At 62.0% G+C, this 24915-nt stretch overlaps 1 protein-coding gene across 5 annotated transcripts in view; it reads right to left on the bottom strand.

The window, feature by feature from the left end:
- Nucleotides 1-1953: 1953 nt before the first annotated feature.
- Nucleotides 1954-24915, bottom strand: part of CAMK2D (calcium/calmodulin dependent protein kinase II delta) — a 132606-nt gene continuing 109644 nt past the window's right edge. Inside the window, exons 13-20 of one of the 5 annotated variants that reach the window (XM_036239605.1) lie at nt 23621-23658; nt 20415-20474; nt 18805-18846; nt 16532-16580; nt 11227-11302; nt 6534-6628; nt 4890-5118; nt 1954-3308 (exon numbers count right to left, since the gene is read on the bottom strand). In XM_036239605.1, the coding sequence (XP_036095498.1) occupies nt 3305-3308; nt 4890-5118; nt 6534-6628; nt 11227-11302; nt 16532-16580; nt 18805-18846; nt 20415-20474; nt 23621-23658 (593 nt within the window). In that variant the 3' untranslated portion in view covers nt 1954-3304. Of the gene's footprint in view, nt 3309-4885; nt 5119-6533; nt 6629-11226; nt 11303-16531; nt 16581-18804; nt 18847-20414; nt 20475-23620; nt 23659-24915 lie in introns of those variants that run through there. The other 4 variants (XM_036239606.1, XM_036239608.1, XM_036239607.1 and 1 more) reach the window with 4 other exon arrangements.

Below are 24915 nucleotides of genomic sequence, written 5' to 3'. Positions count from 1 at the left end.
GACTGGCTGTGGGAACAGCTCTTGGTTGTGTCCGTTTTCCGTCCCAGTTTTAAACTGGCAGCAGGACCTCTGCCCTGGGGTCTTACAAGATCGCTTTCAGATTGGATGCGTCAACACGCCGGTCATTTATCTAGTCTCCATGGAAATGAGGCGGATTCTTTCCTTTTTTCTTTCTTTCTTGTTCCTGTAAATACTAGTGTGATGGTGAATTATATGTGTCGACGGGGCTGGGCACCACGCTGGGGCGTGTGAGGGTGTCTCTCGTGTGAGGGTGTCTCTGCGCGACTCGTCTGAACGGGGGCTGAGGGAAGCTGACGGCCCTCCCACTGCCGGTGGGCCTCATCCGAGGGAGGAAGGCCCCAAAGACACAAAGCTGCCCCCCGAGAGGACCCCCCTGCCTGACTGCGCTCAGCTGGGGCACCAGGTGTCTCCTGCCTTTGGACAAACTGAAACATAAACTCTCTGGGTTCCGTTTGCCAACTGCAAGTCTTGGGACTTCTGCGCCCCCACAAACGTATGAGCCAAACCTTTAGGATAACTCTCTGCACTGGTTCATTCTCCGGGAAATCACAACGAGCACAACCCGTAGGACGGAAATCAGGGTTCAGCCTTTTGGCCCATCGGTAGTTAACTCCTCAGGACTACGGGCTTAAGGGCCTGCCAGCCCCCGCGACGTCTAGGGAGATGGGGTGTCCGGGGGAAAGGACAGGAGGAAGCAGGAAAGCAACAAAAACACCCCAGGAGCCGAACCAGCAGGGTCTGTCTGTGCAGGAGCATCTGGGGGTGACAGGTGCACCAAGACCGCGTGTCCCGGGCCCCCAGGCAGTGCCTGTCCTCCCGCTGTGGGGACGACGGAACACAGTGGCCGAGAGGGACACAGGGCCGGGCCCTGGGCGGAACTGAGCATGTGAGGAGACTGGGTTCGAGGCACACTCTGCACAAGGAGCCAGGTGTGCAATTAAATTGCGAGACTTTTCCTGCCCTAGAAATTATAACTGAAACTATAGCTCAGTGCTCTCTCCTCTGGTCCCTCCAGGGCATCGAGGCCCGTGCCAGGCGTCGGTGACCAGGGTGTCTGACGCTCATGTTCGTGAGGGGGGGCGAGGCCAGGGCGTGTCCGGGGCGTGTCCGGGGCGCCTTCCTGAAGGGCCCGTGCCGTGCGCTTGTCGGTGGGCGGCGAGGGGCAGGGGTGAGGCTGTGTCCGGGCTCGTCCGGCATCGGGAACCAGGGTCCGTTTCCCTCCCTGCAGACGCAGTGACGAGGACCAGTGTCCTCATCGCGTCCACCCACTCGTGACGTGACCGTGAGCTCGAGGGGGGCGGGGAGACGCCCACTGTGCTAGGAGTGAGGACACTGACTGGAGGCAAAGCGTTTTCTTTCCGTGACTTGGGAGAATTAACATTTGTTCTTGGGAGGGTGGGTGTGTTCGCGCCTTCAACAGACACATACAAAACCGGGGTGGGGGGCGGGGGCACAGAGGTGAGAGGCCCCAACAGGAACCCGAGGTCCCAGGCCGGGCACAGGGTACCTGGGGCCAGGATGCAATTCGGGGTCACGGGCCCTCCTGGGACTGGGTGATGGGGGGCCTGAGCCGACCCAGCCTGAGCACCCCGCGCACAAGGTGAGACGCAGCTGTCCACCTCCCCGCGGCAGGGCAGGGGCCAGAGCCCACCTGACTCCCGCCAGAGGGTGCTGAGGGGGAGGGGCGTCCCCACACCCGCTGCCCCGGCCGCTCCGTCCACACTGCCGGCCCACCGCCGAGAGGGCAGCTCAGCTCAGCCTGCCGCCCGGCCGAGGTGCGCGGCTGCGCGGGGGGCAGAGGGCGCGGGCCGTCCGAGGCCCTGTCCTGAGAACGGGGGCCGCACAGGCTGTCAGCAGAAATCACAGATTTATTGACTCTGAAATATATCAACCCGTCATTTACCATTATGGCAAGAAATACAGACAGTGTCCACCGCCACTGCGGGCGGCGGGCGGCGGGTGGACGGGGCCCTGGCGAGCGCCGCCCCCTCGAGGGCGCGGACAGACTGCGCGACGGGACACTGCAACACCACATGCGGAGTTAAAAGTGTAAAAAACCACTTTACACCTATTTTAAAATACACACGGGCTGTGCACAGCCGTTTCACAAGAGGACCGGGGCGGGCGCGGCAGGGCCCGCTGGCAGGTGCATGGCGGACGCATGCACGGTGTGCGTTCCGTCTACATGTGCGCATGGTTTGGGCCGTGGAGTGATGGTCAGAAAGCTGCAGCCCGCCTACGGGACGTCCGCTGCGGCGTCTAGGGAGCCGTGAGCACGGGAGGCGGTGGGAGGACAGGGCTGTGCGCTTGCTCTGCTCCTGGCTAAGCTCGGGCTGTGGGGACGGCGGCCCGCTGGGGCCACGCGGAGGGACATGCACTTCGGGCGTCGGCAGGGCGAGACCTCAGAACACCGGCACCGGCCTGGTCTCTGCGCACGGAGACCCCTCGCTGCGCAGGGCGCGGCACTGCTCTGACCAAGGGAAGCTGGACGCGGCCACGGCCTCTCAGGTTCAGAGCAGCAGCCGTGACCCACACCTGCGCCGTGGCTTCTGCACGGACCTGGTCCCAGGACACGGCCTCGCCGCCCTGTGCCCACAGCAAGGCCCCCGCGTCCTGGCCGGAGCCCTGACCGTGTGTGTGGGCCTGGAGATGGTCGGACTCTGAGGGGCTGGGTGGTCACTGCATGTCGTCTGCGGGTCCCTCTCCTCACACACTACTGGGCGGAACGAAAACAGTGAAGGGGAGACGGAAAAGAAAGAAATGGGGTCAAGGAAGCAAACAGCAGATCTGAGACTAAAGGTTCAGTCCAGCACGTTCCCGGAGCGGAGCCGGCAGAGCCTCGGGGGTCAGCTCGGAAGCCGGGAGAAGATGGTTCACGTTTGACCGAAACGCCGACTTGCCGCTCTGCCCCCACGCCGACCGCGGCCCTTGGTGCCCAACTGCAACGCCTTCGGGTAAGATCCACCTCCACCAGGATCACACCAGGAACACGGAACGTGTTGTTTGCCCTTTTTGTTAAATAAGCCAAAACAGATGAACAGCAAAGAGTTTTTAAAATGTACACATCTCTTGAAGACCGTCCTGGAGGACAGCAAGGGGAGTCCGCTGAATCTTGGCATAAACAGGAACGAGTAGGCGGCACTGGAGGACGTGGCTGGGGGCGGCCTCCCCACTGTGCGCCCCACGGCGAGCGTCAGTACGGACGGGTGATGTGAGGTGGCCTCGGGCACGGGCAGGTCCCCGCCAGGTGCCTGGAGGCCAGTGCAGCCGCGGCCCCGGGCGTTTAGCTGCAGGAGGAAGGGGAGACGGTTAGACAGACGGGTGAGCCGGGTCGCGCCCTCGTCGCTCAGCCAGGCAGCAGGCTGGAAGCTGTGCTTACGAGAGAGCAGCTCACGGCCGTTCAGGACAAGACGCACGTGCTCAACAGACAATATTGAAACAGGTCTCAGTGCTAATGGTCTGCTGGACTGTCCACACAGCGCTGAGCGGAGAACAGACAGGGACCAGCTTCCGTCACGTTATTAGATCTAAATACACATTTAAAGCGTTCACGTTCCCCAGCCAACAGCACGTGAACACGGCCCCTGGTGGGAGCAGACTGGCGAGCTAAGTGCTCGCGGCCGCGCTCCCTGGGTCAGGCGCAGCCTCGGCCCTGGGGCTGGGCGGCGCTGGGTGACGGGCCCTGCGCTGGCCTGAGCCTGTCGGGCCCGAGACGAACCTGCAGCAGCCGCAGCACAGGTGTGAACTTAATTCTCGTTGGTTTAAGTTACAGGCAGACGGCAGATTAAGGGACGTGCCAACCTTTGCCCTGTGTTTCAGGAACTGTGACCTCTTGAGACCCAGGGACAGGAAAGGACCCCGGAGCCGGCCAGTGGGTCTGGACGTTGGACCGCTGCCGCACACCAGGGACTGGCTCCGGCCGCCAGGACCCCGGGTGTGGAGGGCCCGAGGCAGCCTTCAGCCTGCGGGGAGCTGCGGTGTCCAGGCTGTCTCGCCGACCGCGGTGCAGAGAAACCTCCTGAAGGGGGCAGCAGCCTGGACTGGTCACCCCCTGGACGGCCAGTCTGTCCCTCTTTGGGGCAGAAAACACACAACGCGGGGTTTCCGGGGCCGGCAGTCCTGCCGCCTTTCCCGAGGTGCACAGCTACACTCTCGGACCGAGCTCCGACCTTCTGGCCCTCGGGCCCACTCCGCACAGGCCCCGCACTGTCCCCCGAGCCCCTCAGCTCCGAGAGGCCCACCCCACCCCCGGTGTCAGGGGCGAAGCTGGTGAGAACCTGGTGTGCTCAGGAGGGCCACACCTGCAGCGAATCACCTCTCGTTTCCCGTCGCCAGGGTCCCAGGGGTCCCTCCACGCACTGGGGGCCAGGCCCTCGGCCACAGGCAGTGAGCATCTGGACACTGCGTCCCCCACGTTCCTGAGCTCCGCCCACCCGCCCTCTCTCCCTCTCGTCACCCGAGAGCTTCTCCAGCATCTCTGGACAGTCACCTCCACACCGAGGCCTGGTTTCTGCGCCGGGCACTGGCCCACGCCAGCGAGGTGGACCAGGAGGCTCCCGGAGAGGCCCGGGGCGGAGGTGCGTGCCGACCTGGGCCTGGCCGAGCACCACCACACCGACCACGTCAGGAACGGCTCCGTTGCTCCCTCCCGGGGCCTTGCCGAGGGACACTGCTGTCTGCCTTCTCGCACGAGCTCCCCACGAACCCCCCGAGCTCGCCTTCCAGGGCTCCTGCTAGTTCCCATGGAAACTGGAGACCGGCTCCAGGCAGCTCCCGGCCACAAATGGCCAGTCTGGGCGGGTCTCTCCCGAGAGCCACAGACGGTTTCTCAGGACATGCCAGGCGCCGGCGGAGGGCGGGACACTCACTTGACGGGCACGGTGGGCGACCCCGAGCGGTGGAAGTGCACGTTCTGCCACTTGCCGTCCCGGCGGTGCCACACGCGCGTCTCCTCCGACTGCATGGTCTTGGGGGCGCCGCTGCCGTCCGTGTACTGGGTGAGCCGCACGTAGGCGATGCAGGCCGCGTCCTCGCCCACCAGGTGCACGTGCGGGTTCAGGATGATGGTGTGGATCGGCTTGTTGCTTTTGGACAGAGCTGCGCAGGACAGAAACACAGAACCTGATTCCTATGGAGCGGAACCCAGACCAGGGACTTCGGTTGGGATCGGTGCCGGGAGCCGATCCATTCGTTCAGTCCGACGGGCGCCTGACCACTGAGAGCTGGGCCCTGAGCTCAGTGCAGAGAAAGAGAAGGAGACTCAGTCATTTTCTCTGGTTCCCTGTGGAGACGATGCCACTTGGGAAGGTTCGATGGGTGGAAAAGGGACAGTGTTCACCGGCCGTGGGAAGTGGTCAGACCACAGCTGCGGGGCGGGGCGGGCGGGGCAGGGGTCTTTCCAGCACAGGACCTTCCCAGTGTGGCGACCGGATCCGAGGAGAATCGGGCATGGCCACGCCTCGCTCCCTCCCCTCCCCTGCGGCTCACGCCTGGCTCTGCCCACACCCTGCAGCCCTTTCTCAGCAGCATCTCGTCCACGACAGTCTAGGTGCTCATCCAGCAACAGCCCAGCCCCGAGCTGGCCACGTAGCCCCTTGCGCTGTCCGTGGACCAGGCAGCCCACCAGACTCCCTCTGGTGCTGCGACATAGCTGGTCAGCTCCCAGGACCAAGGGGCGGAGACCTGGGCAGAGGCCGCAGGTCGCACGGCCGCCCTGCGGGGGGCTGTCTGCCTCTCAGGGAACCTGCTTCCTGTCCCCCGAGCAGCCGTGCCCGTGGGTGTCACGGGAGGGCAGTGAGCGAGCTGCAGGCCGCCAGCGTCGTGGGTCAGCACCGGGGCCCTCCCAGGGGTGCAACCGCGAGGCCGGGCAGAGAGTGAGGATCCCTCTCAAGTCCGCCAGGCCAGCTGACCACACTCTGTCTCTGCTTGTTGGCAGATGCCCGGTGCGCGTGAGAAAAAGTAGTTCCCTCGACATCCCTTAAAGACCCACCGCAAGGCCCATGTCCAGCAGCTGCGCGTCCGTCCTGGTCCCCGCACCCCGCACCCGGCGGAGTCCCAGCGCCCCTGGAGGGCACAGCGCACTGCGTGCCACGGGGAGGCGGAGACCTGGGCACTCCGCGAGGTCTCCCCACCACTCCCCCGAACCCTGCTGTTCCTGAGGCCATGACACCTGCCCCAAGTGGAAAAGCAGACCCTGCGGGGCGTGGTCTGCTCGGGGCGCACCCTTCCTTCGTATGCAAACAGTATGAAAACTTGAAATAACACATTTTTTGGGACCTCATTTTGCTGCTTATATCACACCTTTCCTGGGACTTACGTGGGTGCATTCCCTCAACATTACTTTTACACAAAGTCAGGTATTTTTTAAAACACACCAACACTTTTAACCCTGTCAATCTTTTTCAATTTCAAATATTAGCAAATCGCATTGCCTGAAAGACCCCACAATCTGCAAACTAGAGAAGTTCGGAGAAGCCGGAAAAGGCCTGCTGCCGAAATCAGAATCAACGCACCATTTTCGAAGTAGAACCGGTGGAAGTCCATCCCCTCCACCAAATTGCCCAGAGCTTCGGGCTCAAACGCGGTGAGGCCCGGGTCGCAGATCTTTCTGCAGGAGAAACAAGGAACACAGTCAGGAAAGAAGTCGTGCGCTGTCGCCTCCCACACATCCGTTCCGTTCACCCAACAGCGCAGAAGGGAGTCGCGAACACGGGACTGTAACCCGTCTCAGCCGTGAGGGGGTGAGGAGCAGACCCACCTGAGCGGGCGGGCGCGGGGGCAGCACCAGCCGTGACACGTGCCATTTCATTGCCCAGGTGAATTCCCTCTGCTTTCCCCAGTTTATTTTTTAAATGTTTTTATCGATGTTTTAGAGAGAGAGGAAGGGAGAGAGACAGACATCGCTGTGAGAGAGAAACACCATCGGCTGCCTCCTGCGCCCCCTGTTGGGGATTGATCCGCAACTCAGGCCAGTGCCCTGACGGGGACTCAAACCCGGGCCTCAGTCCATGGGACAGAACTCCACCCCGAGCCACACCGGCCAGCTCCCCAGTTTATTTTTAATTCTCAACTCAAGTTGATTATTTTTAAAATGCTGTGCAGCCCAAGCCCCTCTCCAAGCCCTAACAGCCTTGGGAGTGTTGCTGGTGCCTCTCCGTCCACGACACGCATCCACGTTGTGGCCGATGTGAAGGCAGGAGCCACGCCCTGCCTCCCGGCAGTGTTCACGAGCTTCATGATCTTGTTTAAAGCTTATTTAACTTTTAAATAACATTAATGAGTGGTTCAGGTGTGCACATGAGTTTCTTCTTAATCCTAGAAATAAGATCCACTTCACATGTATCTTCAGAGAAAGCCTGTGGGTTTTCTTCGTATCGATTGACTCAACAGTGTCAACACCTACTGTGCGGCAGACATGCTCTGACACAGTCTCGGCAGCGCTCGGCCCCGAGCAGGGACAGACAGTGCTCGGTGCCGGGTCGCGGTGCACGAGACGGAAAGATCTAGGAGAGGAAGAGCGGAGCTGGGCCTTCACGACTATGGAGGAGTTTCTCCTGCAGTGGGGGGGCAGGCAGCGGAGGGCAGGGGCGTCCTGGCACAGGCCGCGGAGTGTGGAGGGTTCGGGGACGGCTGCGGTTTGACGGCGCAGCACAGGCACGGAGTCCAGGGAAGCACAGGGCCAGCTCCCCGGCCGGCAGGCCTCTCGGAGGGGACACGTGTACTGGGTCTGAAGGGCTGCTGGGCGTCTACGGAGTGGACAGGAGGGACAGGGAAGGACTTCGGACTGTTCAGTATTCTGATGGGTCAACATCTAAATTTCATGTGGACACTGCCTATTTGGGAGGGAGACCTTTCTCACTGCTCGACAGAAGCACACGTTTCGGGAGGCAAACTCACGACGGCCCTCGAGAGGCTGCTCACAGAATGTGGAACGGACTTGAAGAACACTTTTAAGTAGAACATAGTTTTAAAATAAAAAATCACAGTGACCACTCAGGGCTGGGGGGGGCTGTTAAACTCCGCCCCAGACCTCCTGGGGGGCCGGCATTTTCATGCTCAGGGTCACACACACGACCTTCTGATGGAGCCACCGGGAAGCCCTGTGCTGACCCTGCGGGCCTGTGGGTGCTCGTGTGCTGGGAGGGCTCAGGGCCTGCGGGCCTGTGGGTGCTCGTGCGCTGCGAGGGCTCAGGGCCTGCGGGACTGTGGGTGCTCGTGCGCTGCGAGGGCTCAGGGCCTGCGGGCCTGTGGGTGCTCGTGCGCTGGGAGGGCTCAGGGCCTGTGGGCCTGTGGGTGCTCGTGCGCTGGGAGGGCTCAGGGCCTGCGGGTGCTCGTGTGCTGGGAGGGCTCAGGGCCTGCGGGTGCTCGTGTGCTGGGAGGGCTCAGGGCCTGCGGGCCTGTGGGTGCTCGTGCGCTGGGAGGGCTCAGGGCCTGTGGGCCTGTGGGTGCTCGTGCGCTGGGAGGGCTCAGGGCCTGCGGGTGCTCGTGTGCTGGGAGGGCTCAGGGCCTGCGGGACTGTGGGTGCTCGTGCGCTGGGAGGGCTCAGGGCCTGCGGGCCTGTGGGTGCTCGTGTGCTGGGAGGGCTCAGGGCCTGCGGGCCTGTGGGTGCTCGTGCACTGGGAGGGCTCAGGGCCTGCAGGTGCTCGTGTGCTGGGAGGGCTCAGGGCCTGTGGGTGCTCGTGCGCTGGGAGGGCTCAGGGCCTGTGGGTGCTCGTGCGCTGGGAGGGCTCAGGGCCTGCGGGCCTGTGGGTGCTCGTGCACTGGGAGGGCTCAGGGCCTGCAGGTGCTCGTGTGCTGGGAGGGCTCAGGGCCTGTGGGTGCTCGTGCGCTGGGAGGGCTCAGGGCCTGTGGGTGTTCGTGCGCTGGGAGGGCTCAGGGCCTGTGGGTGTTCGTGCGCTGCGAGGGCTCAGGGCCTGCGGGCCTGTGGGTGCTCGTGCGCTGCGAGGGCTCAGGGCCTGTGGGTGTTCGTGCGCTGGGAGGGCTCAGGGCCTGTGGGTGTTCGTGCGCTGCGAGGGCTCAGGGCCTGCGGGCCTGTGGGTGCTCGTGCGCTGCGAGGGCTCAGGGCCTGCGGGTGCTCGTGCGCTGCGAGGGCTCAGGGCCTGTGGGTGCTCGTGCGCTGCGAGGGCTCAGGGCCTGTGGGTGTTCGTGCGCTGCGAGGGCTCAGGGCCTGCGGGTGCTCGTGCGCTGCGAGGGCTCAGGGCCTGCGGGTGCTCGTGCGCTGCGAGGGCTCAGGGCCTGTGGGTGCTCGTGTGCTGCGAGGGCTCAGGGCCTGCGGGCCTGTGGGTGCTCGTGCGCTGCGAGGGCTCAGGGCCTGTGGGTGCTCGTGTGCTGCGAGGGCTCAGGGCCTGCGGGCCTGTGGGTGCTCGTGCGCTGCGAGGGCTCAGGGCCTGCGGGCCTGTGGGTGCTCGTGCGCTGCGAGGGCTCAGGGCCTGCGGGCCTGTGGGTGCTCGTGCGCTGCGAGGGCTCAGGGCCTGCGGGCCTGTGGGTGCTCGTGCGCTGCGAGGGCTCAGGGCCTGCGGGTGCTCGTGCGCTGCGAGGGCTCAGGGCAGTGGGCTGTCCCTGGGCAGGCAGTGCAGTTGGGCGGCCCCAGGGAGGGCTCAGTGGGCTGAGGCGCGTCCCGGAACTGAGTTCTCTGACACGCCTGCCCTAAGCCGTCTGAACACAGGAGAGGCTGCACTTTGCTACGACAGCCTGGCGTCCACGACAGGGCGTGTGGCACCTTTCCGCAGGAAGGCCGCCGCAGGAGGCTCGGAAGAAAAGGCTGTTCCCGTCCGAGGGTCTCTGGGTGTGACGCAGTCACCCTGCTGGCAGGATGAAGGGCGGCCCTGAGCAGGGCTCGAAGGGAAGGGTCTGACCACAGTGCTGCCCGAGCCGATGCCTGCGGCCCTTCCTTGCGAGGACACTCGAGGTCACAGCACAGAGCTGACGCGCACACACACGCCTGTTTGCACGCGGAACCCGAGGGCGGTGCTGGGTGCGACTTCACTTACACGGTCCCTCGCTCTGTGTGGTGCTGTTTGCAGCCGACGAGGAAGGTGATGTTTGCTTGTTCCATGAAACTGGGAAACAGCAGCAAAACCCACCTGCTCCCCAAAGGCCATTTCTGTGCTTTTCCGAAAACAATGTGCATTTCCCACCCGTCTTGCTTCTCCTCACGTGGCTGGAACTGTTCTGGACACGGTCACAGCCTGCCTGTCCTCCGGTGACCACGTCACAAGTGTTCTGCCGGGGCCCAGTGTCCCAGAGGCACCGGCCCTCACGGTGACCACGTGCTGGACACAGAAGTTGTTCCCATTCTCTCACTGTTCGCATGTTGCTTCGATCCACATCTGTGTGCAGTCTTTGCCCATGTTTTGGACTTGAGGCCATGGCCACGGCCGCGCTACACTTTTACCAGCAGCATCACCGGTGAGCGCCGCGGGGACGTACGACGTGCTCCCTGCAGCCTGCACAGCCACGGGACGCGTCCGCCTCTGGACCTTGCGCCGCGGCAGTGAGCTCTGACCCGGCCGTGTCTGTGCAGTCGAGCCTCTCCCCTTGCTGGGCGCTGCTCACGTCCTCTCCACCCGGGCCACTGCCCTGCGCTGACCCTCAGGGAGCTCTTCCTCGAGATCGGGTTCCGGCCCTTTGCATTTCGCTCTTTCATCCCAGAGGGACCAGCTGCTGGTGCAGGGAGGCTGAGACCCGCTGACTCGCACATCCACCCAGAGAGCAAACTGGGAGAGGACGATGTAGTCGAGCTGAGCTGCTGCTGGATGTCTCCCGCACCCCCTTCCCGCACGCCTTCTCCACCCCCTTCCCGCACCCCGTTCCCCACCCTCTTCCCGCACCCCCACACCCCATTCCTGCACCCCGTTCCTGCACCCTGTTCCAGCACCCCCTTCCCCACCCCCTTCCCACACACCTTCTCCACCCCCTGCCTACACCCCCCGAGCTGCAAGGAGTTTCTAAGGCAGCGTGTCCTCTCCGTGCTCCCTGCCTGTGTCTCTGCCTGCGACTCCCCTCCGTGCGCAGAGCCCGTTCCCATCAGACGCCCTCTCGTCTCAGGGAACCCTGAGTACACGCACTTCTCTCCGGGGCACGTATGTCCTTTGCACCTTGAAATAAAACTGCTGCTGACACGTCAGGCCTGGGCTTAGACACAAGGGACCCAGTGTGCTGAGCAGCACCCACGCGGAGCGTGAGGGCAGTCACGCGTGTACTCACGTGTATGCCTCAAAGTCGCCATTGTTGATGGCTTCGATCAGCTGCTCAGTGACTTTGATGATCTCCTGCTTCCGAGCTAAAGACAAAGAGACGGAGCCGGTGAGAACTGAGGACGGAGCCACACCCCACACCGCCACTTCCTACTCGGGCGCCGCTCACACGCGGCCTCCCGGGAACTGCTCCCCACCTTGTGCGCAGTGCCGCACCCTCTCGGCCGCTCGCACCGCAGGTCAGGGCCAGCGCTGCTCAGCCCCCCGAGGACCCAGGCGCACACCCTGGGGAAGCACACGGCCGGCCCCGCTTGTCGGGGGACAGCTGCCCGGGGTGCAGCCGTTTCAGCGGAGCCACGGCCTTCGGCACCTGGCACCTGCACTTCCACAGCTTGGCCCGCCAGCTCCACGGAGGGCGCCGACCCCGAAGCTGCCACCATACGGACGTGTGGCCCTCTGTCCACGCGACTCCATCGTGGCTGTGGCTGCGACTCAGAGGGATGTCCCCGCCTGCTGTCGGCACAGACTGCACGTGGGACACCTGCCGTGATGAATGTCAGCTTGGCTCAGATCCTACCGGTCGGGCAAATTCTTTTCTGGTGACCTCACCCACGAGCCTTTCCCTGCCCAGGCCCATGGGCCATCTCCTCGCGGTCCGACAGCAGACCTCGGGTAACACGATCACCTGCTCACTGTGACCCGTCCTCCTGCCCACGTGGGAAGCTCCGATGGGTGAAGAACATGTGCTCTCTCTGCATCCTCCAGCAGCTTGACCCAGCGTGTACTGTGTGCTCCTTGATGCCTCGTGTGTTCCGTGATGCCCCGTGTGTTCCGTGGTGCGTGTGCTCTGTGAAGCATCGTGGTGTTCCGTGTGCTCCGTGGTGCGTGTCCTCCGTGATGCCATGGTGCTCTGTGGTTCCCGGTATGTTCCATGGTTCCTCATGTGTCCCGTGGTGCATCATGTGCTCCGTGATGCCCTGTGGTGCTCTGTGATGCCATGGTGCTCAGTGGTTCCCTGTGTGTTCTGTGATGCTCCGTGTTGCCTCGTGTGCTCCGTGGTGCCATGTGCTCCGTGGTGCCGTGGTGCTCCATGATGCCCTGTGTGCTCCATGATACTCTGTGGTGCCCCGTGGTGCCTCATGGTGCTCCCTGATGCCATGATGCTCCGTGGGCCCCGTGATGCCCTGTGGTGCTCCATGATCTCCACCCTCATCGGCCAACATCAGCAACATGCTTCTCTCACTCGTCGAACGAACGGGTGAGCTCGTACTGAAATTCCACGTCGCCGAGTTCTGTTTCAGGAACATGGGCTACATCCTCAGCCGGCCCCTTGGCCCCGTGGCCCCGTGGCAGCGATGCTGACATGTCACAAGAAGAGTGCAGGGCACTTTGGTCCATTACTGATGGAGGGCGACCAGTCTGCACCTCCAAGGGCGCTGAGCCCTGAGAAGCTAGTTCCCACCAGGCCTGTAATCCCCGTCTCCTAGGTGGTGGCGTTCCTGACTGAACATGACGTCTGTGAACCTCACCTCACTCACTGAGCCTGCACGGCGACCTTATGAAATGATGGTGTCCACAAAGTGGTCATGAAGTGTGTCAGGTTGATAATAAAGAACCACCACCACGGAGGTGAGCTCAGGGTTGCTCGGCCCCACACCCACCCCAGCTGCCTCCCCTGGCTGAGCGGCAGGACCTGCAGGGGCTGGGAACGCCCAGCGCTTGGGTCCCCTGCCACAGCCCCGCAGTGGCCCCTGGAGCCGACCAGCTCCAGGACACAAGGCACCTGGAGGGCGAGGTCAGGGAAGGCCCAGCCGCCTCCTCGCTGGCCCGTTCACATCGACAGCTACTTGGTTTGCTCAGTGGCAACACGACAAACGTACGGGTTAGGAAATCATGTTGGTTTTCAAAACTCACAAGAAAAAGGCAACAGGGACATAAGGTGGCTGCCCCTTGGGGCTCTCCGCTGGGTCAGGGTCCCTTCTGGGAGGTCCCGGTCCGAGCACAGCAGGGCTTGGAGAGTGGGGTGCTGGCCCCTCACTCAGACCAGAGGACATGCTGGCCAGCCCATGGCCCTCTACTGGCACCGTGCTCAGGGGTGGTGCCCAGGGCGACCAGATGCCCCTGTGATGCCTTGGGGACCCGGGTGCTTACGCCCTGGGCAAAGGAGCCAAGGGGTCACGGGCAGCACTCGGCGGCCAACTGGGGGACGCACAGGCTGGAAAGGAAACACTGGTGACAGAGGTCGGGCGGTTGGGGCTGGTGCCACGGGGACCTGAGGAGCGTGAGCATCTGCTACCAGAGCTGAGCGCTGAGCATCATGAGCTCACGATCCTGGCTGCTCTGTCGTAAGAGGCTTGGGAGGGAAGGTAGGAGACACACATCAGGCCAAGGACAAGAGATGCCCGGGCCCAGCTGCGGCCCCGCCCTCCCAAGTCCGAGCGGGCCTCTCTCCCTGGCCACCGGCGTCCCTCCTCTCCTGGACGTCCCGCTGCCGGTCCTCCAGGGCCCGCGGCCTCCTCGGCGCTCAGGGCTCCCTTCGGCCCATCTCCACCATCGACATTCTCTGTCCCGTGAGTCCAGCCGTCATCTCCTTTCCAGACCCTTCCTCCAGCCCGTCTGCACCAGGGCCTCCAGCCCGGACCTGGTCCACGTAGCCCGTGAAGCGGCCCAGCCAGACACACGGCCCCTCCTGCCTCCGCCCTCACGGGTACAGTGCAGGGCTCCCCGTCCAGGGTCGCGGGGGTGCTCTGCTCCTGTGTCTGGGCCCTGCGCTCCGGGCCACTCCCAGCCAGACACACAGCCCCCCCGCCTCCGCCCTCACGGGCACAGTGCAGGGCTCCCCGTCCAGGGTCGGGGGGGGCTCTGCTCCTGTGTCTGCGCTCCGGCCATTCCCAGCCAGACACACGGCCCCCCCGCCTCCGCCCTCACGGGCACAGTGCAGGGCTCCCCGTCCAGGGTCGGGGGGGGCTCTGCTCCTGTGTCTGAGCTCCGGCCATTCCCAGGCTCCCCACTGGGCGCCCTCCCCACCCGCTCTCAGCGACACAGGCGCCGAGCCCTCCTGGGGCCTGCCCCCGCACACAGCCTCCCTTCCTGGGGGTGCCCCTCTTCGCCTCGTTCTGGTGGATGGGTCGGTGTGAAGAGCTGGAATACTTGCTCTGAGGCCTCACCCCGGAGCCGGGCAGGCCTGTGATGCGCTCGGGCCGTGAACGGACCTCACTGGGCGGGTAGATCGTCACCGAAACGGTGGCAGAACGTCCACAGCGAGCCCTTCAGGGACTCAGCCTGGAGATTCACTTATTGCGACCAAGTTACACAATTAAGAGCCCAGCGTGTCCGGGGGCGTCAGCCCAGCGTGTCCGGGGGTGTCAGCCCAGCGTGTCCGGGGGCGTCAGCCCAGCCAAGCGATCCCATCTGTAGGCTGCTTGTCAGTGTGGGGCTGTGTTCAGCCGACTTCTGCACCTGAGCCTGCGGCACCAGGCGCCAAGATGGGGGCGGAGGCTGGGGGGTGGGGGTGGGAGGTGGGGGCTGGCGGGGGTCCACCCCCTGGCACTCAGAGGCAGAGGCTGGGCCCCGCTCGGGCTCTCGTCTGCGTCCAGCCCCGGTGCCTGAGTCAATGTTTTGAAATCGTAAACTTAAGGGAAGCCCCTAAAATGCCTCTGAACTTGCCAAGCAGCTGGCTGACGGCTGCAGGACGGGGCGGACGGTCGGTCAGCGCAGCAGGTCCCCGCGCTGCCCCTGTCCCAGGGCCTCCGGCAGCCGAGCGGCCCTGGCAGGGCCGAGCTCTGGGGCAGACAAGCACACTGGGTCCTTCCGGGCTCGCGCCGCGGGGTGTCCCCTGGTTCTGGGGCTCACTCTCATCTCAGGGTCTGGTTCGCCGTGTTGGTTCACGTCTGGGAGAGTGATTTCCATTGTTGTGCTTTTAAAATCAAGCCTGTCAAGATTTGGAGTTCACTGGTGTAATAATCTGTAACATTTCACTTAAACGGAAGACTTAGAAGTCACCAGATTTCCACTCAAGACTTCGAGAAGTGCTGTGAAGCTCACGCATCCACCGGCACCTGCTTAGCGCTGAAGATGAAGGCAGACTGAGACCATCCGCTTCTCACTGGACTCCCACAGGGGCCGGGCGGCCGGGCAGGGAGGGACGTCCCCCAGGGCTTCGCAGCCGCTGCAGGGCGCAGGGCAGAGCAGGCCGTGACCCGGCCTGTCCATGTGTCGCCGACCGTGCAGGCGGGAAGCTGCTGGCACCAGGGCCGGGCCCCGGAGAGGGCGGCGGGTTGGCAGCAGCCCCTCAGGAAGCCAGACTGTGTGAGGAAGAAGGGACGGGGGTCTGCTGACGGCCTGGACACAGGGCCGCGCTGTCCAGGACTGGGGTCACAGAAGGGGCAGTGGGAGGCCCGGCAGCGGGAGCAGCGCAGACGCGTGGACAGACACGGGGGGGAGAGGGGACGGAGAGAGGCTCTGTGGGTCAGTGCGCACCATGGTCAGAGGCACAGGCTACAAGGATGTGACCTAGAACTGTTTTCGGGGAGCACTTGCTTTTAAAGAAAACACAGCAGTGTGACGGGCTCGAGCCGGAGCCCTGTGACGTCTTCTGACCTAACAGACCCGACGGCCACCGGAGCCCTGCACTCCGCCGCTCTGGGCGCCCGAGCGCCACGCGAACAGACAGCTCAGCCTGCTGGTGCCTGCGCCAGGCCGACTCTCCGGTCACGGCTGCGGCCTTCTGCTCAAGTCCACAGCCACGGGGCAGGACACCCGGTCACACCTCAAAGCACAGACAGACAGACTACTTCATCCGCTAAGTCTGCAGGACAAACGTCCATGGACACCGAGGGGAATCTCGTAGAACCCAGAAGAGATGTCCGCGCGGAGGAGCCCTTGGGGCGGGGCAGCGGCGCACACTGTGGCGGAGCCCGAGAGAGGTGCCTGGGCATCCCCGACTCCAGCTCCCACGAGATGGGGCTCAGCAGCCCTTCCCCAAACCTGAACGGATCCGCGTTGTTCACAGCGCGTGTGGAAGGACATGTACTGACCACGCCTGGCACTTCCCCGCCGTGCTCACACCCCGACTGGCACAGTCACAGTTCCACCATGTTTGTAATCGCCCCTACTGATTAAAATCACGTGTGCTGGGATTTCCCACCTGTTGTCTCTAGTTTGAGACAGAAAAGAATACAGTGCGAGAAAAACGGACAAAACCCGCCCTGTAATCAAAACCCTGCTGAGACACTAGTGGGGGGAAGACACGGCCACGGAGGCCCGGCCCAGACACCGCGGGGTCGGCAGGCGGCCTGGCCCGGGCCCTGGTGTACCTTTCACGTCCTCGTCCTCGATCGTCGTGTTGGAGCTCTCTGTGGACTCCTGCGGGGAGAGAACACACTTTAGCTGCAGACAGTGAACGGCTCGGCCGCTGCCCTCTGAGAACACGGGTGAGTCTGCACACACCATGCACAGCGCCCGCCGTGTGCAGCCCGGACATGCATGGGCCGTGCGTCCTGTGGCTTTGACGGAGGCCAGGCTGACCTCTGCAGACGTTCACACAGGGGCTCGCTGCCCGGCCTCGGAGGAGGGGCAGCTGAGTGGGCCCCCCTCTGCAAGAGCTGTCTGAGGCCAGGTCTGGGTCACAGTGCCCACGAGGTGTGCTTTTCTCTGTTTGTGAGAAACGACTCTCTCAGCCTCATGAATCTGAACCTGGAACAGCACGAGTATCAGGTCAGCCAGCAGCCCCTCCGCAGTGCAGGGCGGTCCGCCCGCCTCGCTCCTCCCAGAGAGGGGAGCCTTCCCGAGCTCCGCCGGGGGACGCAGGTGCTAAGGTGCGAGCACGCGTCGGCGGGCGTCCACGTAGTGACCAGCACAGCGGATGACATGAGCCGTTTATCTTCTAGGACAATTAGATTTTTTCCTTCGTTTCTAGTGATCTGAGAAGCCCGCCCTGACGCCCAGACAGAGCTGTCTCTGTGAGGCTGAGGAAGGGGGCACACCTGGAGGGCACTGCGCGGACAGCCTGCCCTTCCTCACAGGGCCTGGCAGACTGTCCGGCATCAGCGCATTTCCCGCCAAAGGAATCTACTGATGTTTGTAAGACACAATGTTCTACTCCAGAGATCAAAGCCGAGAGACAGAACATTGGAAACAAAGTTCTAAAATCAGCAGATTCTGCAAAAGGATGCAAACACCAGTGTCCTTTTAGAAATTCAATAGTCAAAAGGTGATCAATGCACATAACTAACAGAGAACACTTAGACCAAAGGGACGGACAAATCAGACATGTGTCCGGAGTCTCGTCACACAAAACCAGTCTCCATGCGCTGAGCGTGGCCTGGCGCTCCCACTGCAGCTCGCGATGGAGTGAGCCCGGCACGGACGGACAGACTGGTCCACGTGAGCCACTGCCACAGCGGCAGGCCCCCGAGTGTCCCCCCGCTGTGCGCGTGGCCTCCCCTGGCCAACGACACTGCAAACACACAGCTCGCGGGGGACGCTCCTGACTGGCTCACGTGTCCAGGGACTCGGAACAGCGACTTCCAGTGGTGGGCCCACGGCTCGTTGGGACCCACAGCACCCGGCCACTTACTCGGGCACCGACTGCCTTCCCCTTAGGTTGTCAAATAAAAAATGACCGCAGCCGACACCACGATAGCTGTCCGATGTGAGCGAATCAAAATTACACCTATTTTGGGGGGCTCTTTTTTGGTCAGATAGTGAAAAAAAAATTTTTTTGGTGAGCTGCAGAGTTTTAATAATTGGTGAGGTGAAAAAGGTTGAAAATCACTGATCCAGAACATTCTCAGTGTCATGACTACAGATACATCTCGTAATAAAAAATATAACACTTTGCGGTTTTTAATGATTTTAATATTGATCACCCAAACGTGAACCCAGAGGAAAGGTGTTTTCTGGCGTGGACGCTGCGGGGAGCAGCGAGGAGCAGCCAGACCCAGGCCGCCCCGCGCAGGACTGGGAGTGCGTGGGGTCAGCGCCGGTGCCAGCGCTCAGACACACGCACGCCCTCAGCGAGCCCTCTGTGTGAGCAGTTCACATGGACAGGGAACGCTGCTCCCTTGGCATAGTCAAAGGTCTGTCACTGAAATGCATGTAATTAAAAAAACAACAACATATTTCCTAAGAAGCGAAACTCTATTTTCTTCAAATTTCATGCCAAACAACAAAAACACCACCAACAGAGAATTGAAAGAAAATCACTGTAACAACAGAACAAACTCAAAAGCAACATCAAACTAAACAGATCCTATGACCTCGCTGTTTCCGAGGCCAGCGAAACGCCACAGCAAGGAACGAGCACTCCATGCAGAACACGGGCATGCGACCGGCTGGGGTCGGCCCCTCACACACAAGCGCTGTCGCCCGACTGTATTGACTATGGGGCCACCCATTCTCCTTCAAGTCATCATTCTTTTTGGTTTTGAAGAAATGTGGGTGCTGCTGGATAAATTAGGCCCGAGAGAAAGTGTGGCAGAAGAAGGGCAGGGATGTCCTTCCCTGTGTTCAGACCACCAAGCTCGCTCTGCACATCTAAGAGATGTGCAGCCCTTCCGAGCGAGACAGCGCTGAGTCCTCTGCGTACCTTGTTTCCGTCAGGGTTGTGGATGACAGTAGTTTGGGGCTCCTGGGTGAGAACAAAACAGAGAAGAACAGTCTCACGGCAGGTTCTGAGTGCGGGCAGAGCAGGGAGCCAGCCCCGGAACCACAGGGACAGCGGAAGCGGCGTTAACACGTCAGAGGCCCCAGCACCGAGGTCTGGGCTGGGAGGTCTCTGGTCAGCCCTGGGCCAGTGCCCAGCAGCCGCATGCAAAGGCCGACTCATCGCACACAGACCGGCTCTGGGGCTGGAGCCCTGCGGGGCCGGCACCGCACCCCACCTGCAGAGCTGTCGTCTCCCCTGCAGCGAGGGCCTGTCCCGTCTGTCCCGCAAGGCTGCCCAAGGACACTGCAGGGCAGAGCTCGGAGAGGGCTGCACACCTCGGAAGGTGTTTTCCAGTGGATTATGTGGTTGGCACCATGGCTCATGCACAGACAGACGCCCTTGGAAGCCTAGAGCCATCGGACCACACTTAGAAGAGCACTGTCCAAGAGAATATATTCAAAAGTCCATGAGAAATTCCAAAAAACATTTAAAAGGTTCATTCATAGGGTTCTAGAACTAATCACAGAGTCACCACGACCCTGTTAACTCTGATAGAAACCTTCTGTGCTATGGGCACGGACGATGTGCTCGCGAAGCCAGGTTTCTCCAGGAAGAAGGTTGTTCTCCCTACTGCTCTCGACCAGAAGACTGGAGCACTGTTCCGAGCGGAGCAGGCGCTGCGCCCTCGAGGGCGCTGGCCCCGCACGATGCCTGTGGGCTGCGTCCCTGCAGCCGGGGGCGCCCTGCGGCCAGACGGCACTGCTCAGAGCTCCTCCGGCCCCGCACCTGCCCTGCAGCCCTGTGCTCGGCCCTGTGCCAGGAGCGTGACCCGCCATCTGGACGAGTCCGTCCCCAGAACGCTGGAGACTGACCGTGCTGGCCCGAGGCAGAGTCCCTGACCGTTTTGGATTCACCTAGGATAACGGCACAGAGGACAGTAAAGAATCAGATGTTTCTGAAATTCACAGATTCAAACATGGGACAGAGTGCAGAGCTCAGAGCACGAATCCCAGCATCCGAACCTCGGATGTCCACACGTCGCTGCCTTGACGTGTGCAGCTGCCCTGCTGGCGACTGTGCGGGACAGATGGACAGACTGCGGCGAGGACTCAGCTCTGTGCTGTGGGCCTTGTTCTCTGGAGTGAAGTGAAACAGTGGTCACTTCATTAAAAGACCAGGACGTGCTGACGTCACTGCCCAGGCCTCCTGGTCGCACAGGCCGGCAGCGTGCGGCAGGGCCCTGGGAGGTCTGCAGCTGCCCTGAGCTGGTGGTGCCAGCCCCGCTCAGCCTCCAGCAGCAGCCGCCGGCGGCAGCCGCCTGCATCGCGGGCACATGCACACGTCTCTGCGGAGACCGAGCTGCGTGCGTCGCTCGACCGTGGGATGAGGCATCTCGTGAGCAACACACCGCCTGACAGCCACCTTCACGAAAAGAAGAGCAGACAACGAGCTTGTCCGTCTCTCGGAAAGCAAACCGAAAGCAAACCCAAGCCCGGCAGCACGTGCAGACGAGGACAGCGGAGGAGCGTGCAAGGGCGAGCCGGCTGTACCAGCGCCGGGGCGGGGGCGTTCTCTTTGGGGCTAGTTACCACGTTGGCTCTGCTGTTTATCTGTGGGTCGCAGAAACAGAAAGACACGCCTTAAAGCCCTGGTCGAGAGGCTCTGCCGCGGCGTGTGCGTGCAGATGCCGGCACGAGATGGAGGGTCCCGCAACCCACACCTGAAGGCCACTGACGGCACAGCGGTGCTGTCACCACGGGCTGCGGACCTGGAGGTGGGTGCCAAGTGGCCTGGCTGGGCCCCCAGTGGACAGACACAGAGCGGCTCCAGGAGCTGCTGAATCCAGGGCAGGGACTGAACATGCCCGGCCCACACTCCCCGAGTCGCTGTGTCCCTGGCCTCCAATGCTCACACTATGGACTTGTCCCTCGTTCCACTACGTTCTGGAGCCTGAACTCACCACAGACCAACATCACTGGGGCCGTCATCACCGTGTGTGGGCATCCAGTTAGAACTTAGCTCTCCTGATGAAACGCAGGTTTGATGATCTATTTTAAGTGACAAATCTGGGTCTCCTTTATAAACTATGCCTTCAATTATAAATGGGCAAACGGACTCTTCGCTGCATTCTGATTGTAACGTGATTTTACTGTTCACAGCATCTGAGAGGGGAGCACTGTGTTCTCACTGCGGGACTGCAGACGCCCTGGGCGTGTCGGGCCTTCCCTAACAGCTGGGCCGACCTTCCGGAAGACACCGCGGTCCCTGCGGGCCACACCGTGAAGCCACCCAGGTCGGGGTTTGCCATGGGCCAGGGAGACTCTGTGGACAGGAGCAATGTGGACCGTGACTCAGTCTGGGCTTGAAGAGCCACAGAAGGAAGTACTAAGCATCTAAACTCATGCAAGACGACTTACAGTGTGGTTATCAACCAGCAGAATCAACCTGTTTTCTTGAACTAGATTCTCTAGGTATTTTGTTTACACATTATCTAAAGGAACACACCCCACAATTTTAGTATAGATGTACATAAGACTTAAAAAAAAAAAACACTGCATAAAAAAATGATACCAAAGAGTATTTACAAGAAGTGACACCAAGTAACTGTTTGGAATTTCTGGAAATTCTCTCTCCTGTTCACACCTGGCTGGGCCTGGACCTCAGCTATGGCCTGTGGCGCCCCCACCCCGTTGAGCTGTGCTCTGCTACGCGCCGGAGGGCAGACAAGGCTGTGGGTGCCCCACCGGAAACTCTTCCAGCATCAATCTGTCTTTGGCAGATAGTTCGTTCAAAACTTTTCTTTAAATAAAAGTGCACAGCCCGGCCGGTGTGGCTCAGTGGTTGAGCGTCGACCCTGCACCAAGAGGTCCTGGTTCAATTCCCGGTCAGGGCACATGCCCAGGTTGTGGGCCTGATCCCCAGTGGGGGGCGCGCAGGAGGCGGCCAGTCGATGTTCTCTCTCATCGATGTTTCTCTCTCTCTCCCTCTCTCAAATCAATAAAGAAAAAAGAACATTCTGTCAATCCGCTCGATGGTCCCTGTGCTCTGGGAAGTCTTCCGAAGGTTTCTGTGCTGCCGGCTGGCTGGGGCCGCAGCAGAGTTCTGAGGCAGGGAGCTGAGCCTCAGGAGGGCTCGGGAGGGGCGCCTGCACACCAACGCGAAACCTGGCGCTCCGGCTGGGAGGTGCCGTTATTTTATATTACAGAGGCCGAGTATTTTTCTTTAAAAAAAAAAACTACGTCGACGCCATCACTTAAAGGACGCGCTGAGTCACTCCTGTGAGGCGCAGCAGGTAGGCCCAATCCCGGGAGCTGTGTGTTCAGCTTCCAGCTGTGTCACTGGGTGGCCACCACGAGGTCGCTGTGCACTGGTCACAGACGCCACGCGGGGCGTCTCAGGGCGTCGGAAGAGCAGTCACCCCCACCCCAGTCATCGCCATCATCACCCACACAGTTGTTCTCGCTCGTCAGTCAACAGACATGAACTGCATCTCGGTCTCTTCAGCTCCAAGAGGCCTGGACTTGGTCCTTGTAAGAGACCCTCTGACGCCACACCAACAAGGGTGCAGACTGTCTACTTATGGAGACAATCGGTTCCAAGTTCAAACGCCGCCATGTGACTGTGGGACAGTGTCCTGCCAGCTGCCTAAGGCTGACCTCCTTTCGCCACGTGGTACGCAGGTGGGCAGGTGTGAACACTCAGAGGAAAGGTACCTGGCAGGCGGGGACCTCACCACCACCTGAACACTCCAACTGCACTTCCTGTCCTGACCTGACCAGTCAGAGAAGGGGGGAAACACCACGGCCGCGGAGTGTCTGTCTTCAGGAGGAGCTGAGTGAGCGAGACGTCCGGACATCTCTCTACAGGGGGACGTGACGTCTCTCGCTGGGCCCCGCGCTCTGCCTCCCCGAACTGCACAGAGGGCACAGGGAGCGGAACACCTGGAAGACGTCACGTGTCTCATTTCACCTGTGTGGACCAGAAGGCAGGCCTCACTGGGACACGGGACTATGTGGAGACAACCGGCACCGGGCGTGGCCCGCGTGGCACGGACAGGTGGCGAGGAGGGGAGGGCATGGGCACAGTGCTGACGTGTCCATGTCACAGTTTCAAAAGAACTGACCAGCGACTCTGGGTCAAGTTCAGAGGCTAGAACAGTGGCCCGTCCTCGGACGACAGTGTGTTGTGCGGGTGCGCCCATCTGCCGGGGAGAGAAGAGGGGAAAGAGCTCCGAGGCCACGCTCGGGGACAGCCACGGCGCAGGTACTCGGCCACGTCCACAGGTGAATCCCTATGGACTCGACAGAAAATCGGCTGCATGACTTTGCTTAGAAATCAAGAACGTGAAGACGCCCTCTTCCCTTTCTAACAGGCGTCCCCAGCTGCACCTCGAGCCCGTCCAGCACCTCGGACAGAAGCCACGACAGAGGCACCGCCGAGAAACTGGGAGTGAGCTTTGTCAGCCACACGTTTCAGTGGCCACTGGGGAAGGGTTTCGGTGTCACAGACTCCAGTGACCACGACACTCTGAAATGGAGGGACCCAGAGAGGAGCCAGACATTCAGCTCTGCAGCACCTCCTTATAAAGTCAGCCCTGGAACAGAACAAGGTGCCACTTTCGGTGGCATGCACATGGTCCTCTCTGTGCCTCGTGCCGTTTCACCCAACCCGCACTGTCCAGAGACCCAGGTGGCTGCGAGGCCCGAGCTCGTCAGCAGACGGCGCGAGCAGTCTCAGGAGCACAGGCTCCGCTCACCTTCACTCCGTCAGGTTTCTTCAGCAAACTCTTGGCAGCTGTAAAACGAGAGTAAGATCATCTTAGCGAGTCACGCAGAGGAGCCCAGGGCCAGGCAACCAGCGGCTGCATCTGGCCACCACCCCCGTGGCGCAGCCAGCAGGCGCCCGGCCGAGCCCACAGGACACGCAGTGCAGCGCCGGTCCAGGTGCAGCTGGTTCTGTCGGCTCCTGTGGAACCCAGACCTGGCCAGGCGTCCACTGCAATGGGCTGCTGGCTGGGGCAGACTGGCGGGGAGCCTGCGCCGAGTTCCCTGTGCCCGCGCACAGGACGGCCACTCAGCCCTGCCACCTTCCTTCTACAGGCTCAAGCTTATTGTAAAACTTCTCTGGCCAAATAACATCTTTTAAAAAATATATTCTTGAAATAAGATCTTTTCATTTTTATAAAAACGTTAACAACCGCACTTTCTGTAAAATGCACTTTATAGACCTGCAGCGAGTCCTCCACCCCCAGCTGACCTGCAGCGAGTCCTCCACCCCCAGCAGACCTGCAGCGAGTGCTCCACCCCCAGCAGACCTGCAGCGAGTGCTCCACCCCCAGCTGACCTGCAGCGAGTGCTCCACCCCCAGCTGACCTGCAGCGAGTGCTCCACCCCCAGCTGACCTGCAGCGAATTCTCCTCCCCCAGCTGACCTGCAGCGAATGCTCCACCCCCAGCTGACCTGCAGCGAATTCTCCTCCCCCAGCGGACCTGCAGCGAATTCTCCTCCCCCAGCGGACCTGCAGCGAGTGCTCCACCCCCAGCTGACCTGCAGCGAGTGCTCCACCCCCAGCTGACCTGCAGCGAGTGCTCCTCCCCCAGCTGACCTGCAGCGAGTGCTCCTCCCCCAGCTGACCTGCAGCGAGTGCTCCTCCCCCAGCTGACCTGCAGCGAGTGCTCCACCCCCAGCTGACCTGCAGCGAATTCTCCTCCCCCAGCGGACCTGCAGCGAATTCTCCTCCCCCAGCGGACCTGCAGCGAGTGCTCCACCCCCAGCTGACCTGCAGCGAGTGCTCCACCCCCAGCTGACCTGCAGCGAGTGCTCCACCCCCAGCAGACCTGCAGCGAGTGCTCCACCCCCAGCTGACCTGCAGCGAATGCTCCTCCCCCAGCTGACCTGCAGCGAATGCTCCTCCCCCAGCGGACCTGCAGCGAATGCTCCTCCCCCAGCGGACCTGCAGCGAGTTCTCCTCCCCCAGCTGACCTGCAGCGAGTGCTCCACCCCCAGCTGACCTGCAGCGAGTGCTCCTCCCCCAGCTGACCTGCAGCGAGTG

The sequence above is a fragment of the Molossus molossus genome, unplaced genomic scaffold, assembly GCF_014108415.1.
Source record: "Molossus molossus isolate mMolMol1 unplaced genomic scaffold, mMolMol1.p scaffold_m16_p_4, whole genome shotgun sequence".
Taxonomy (NCBI): Eukaryota; Metazoa; Chordata; class Mammalia; order Chiroptera; family Molossidae; genus Molossus; species Molossus molossus.
The sequence above is the reverse complement of the archived record's forward strand: the minus strand, read 5'-3'. Positions and strand labels throughout refer to the sequence as shown.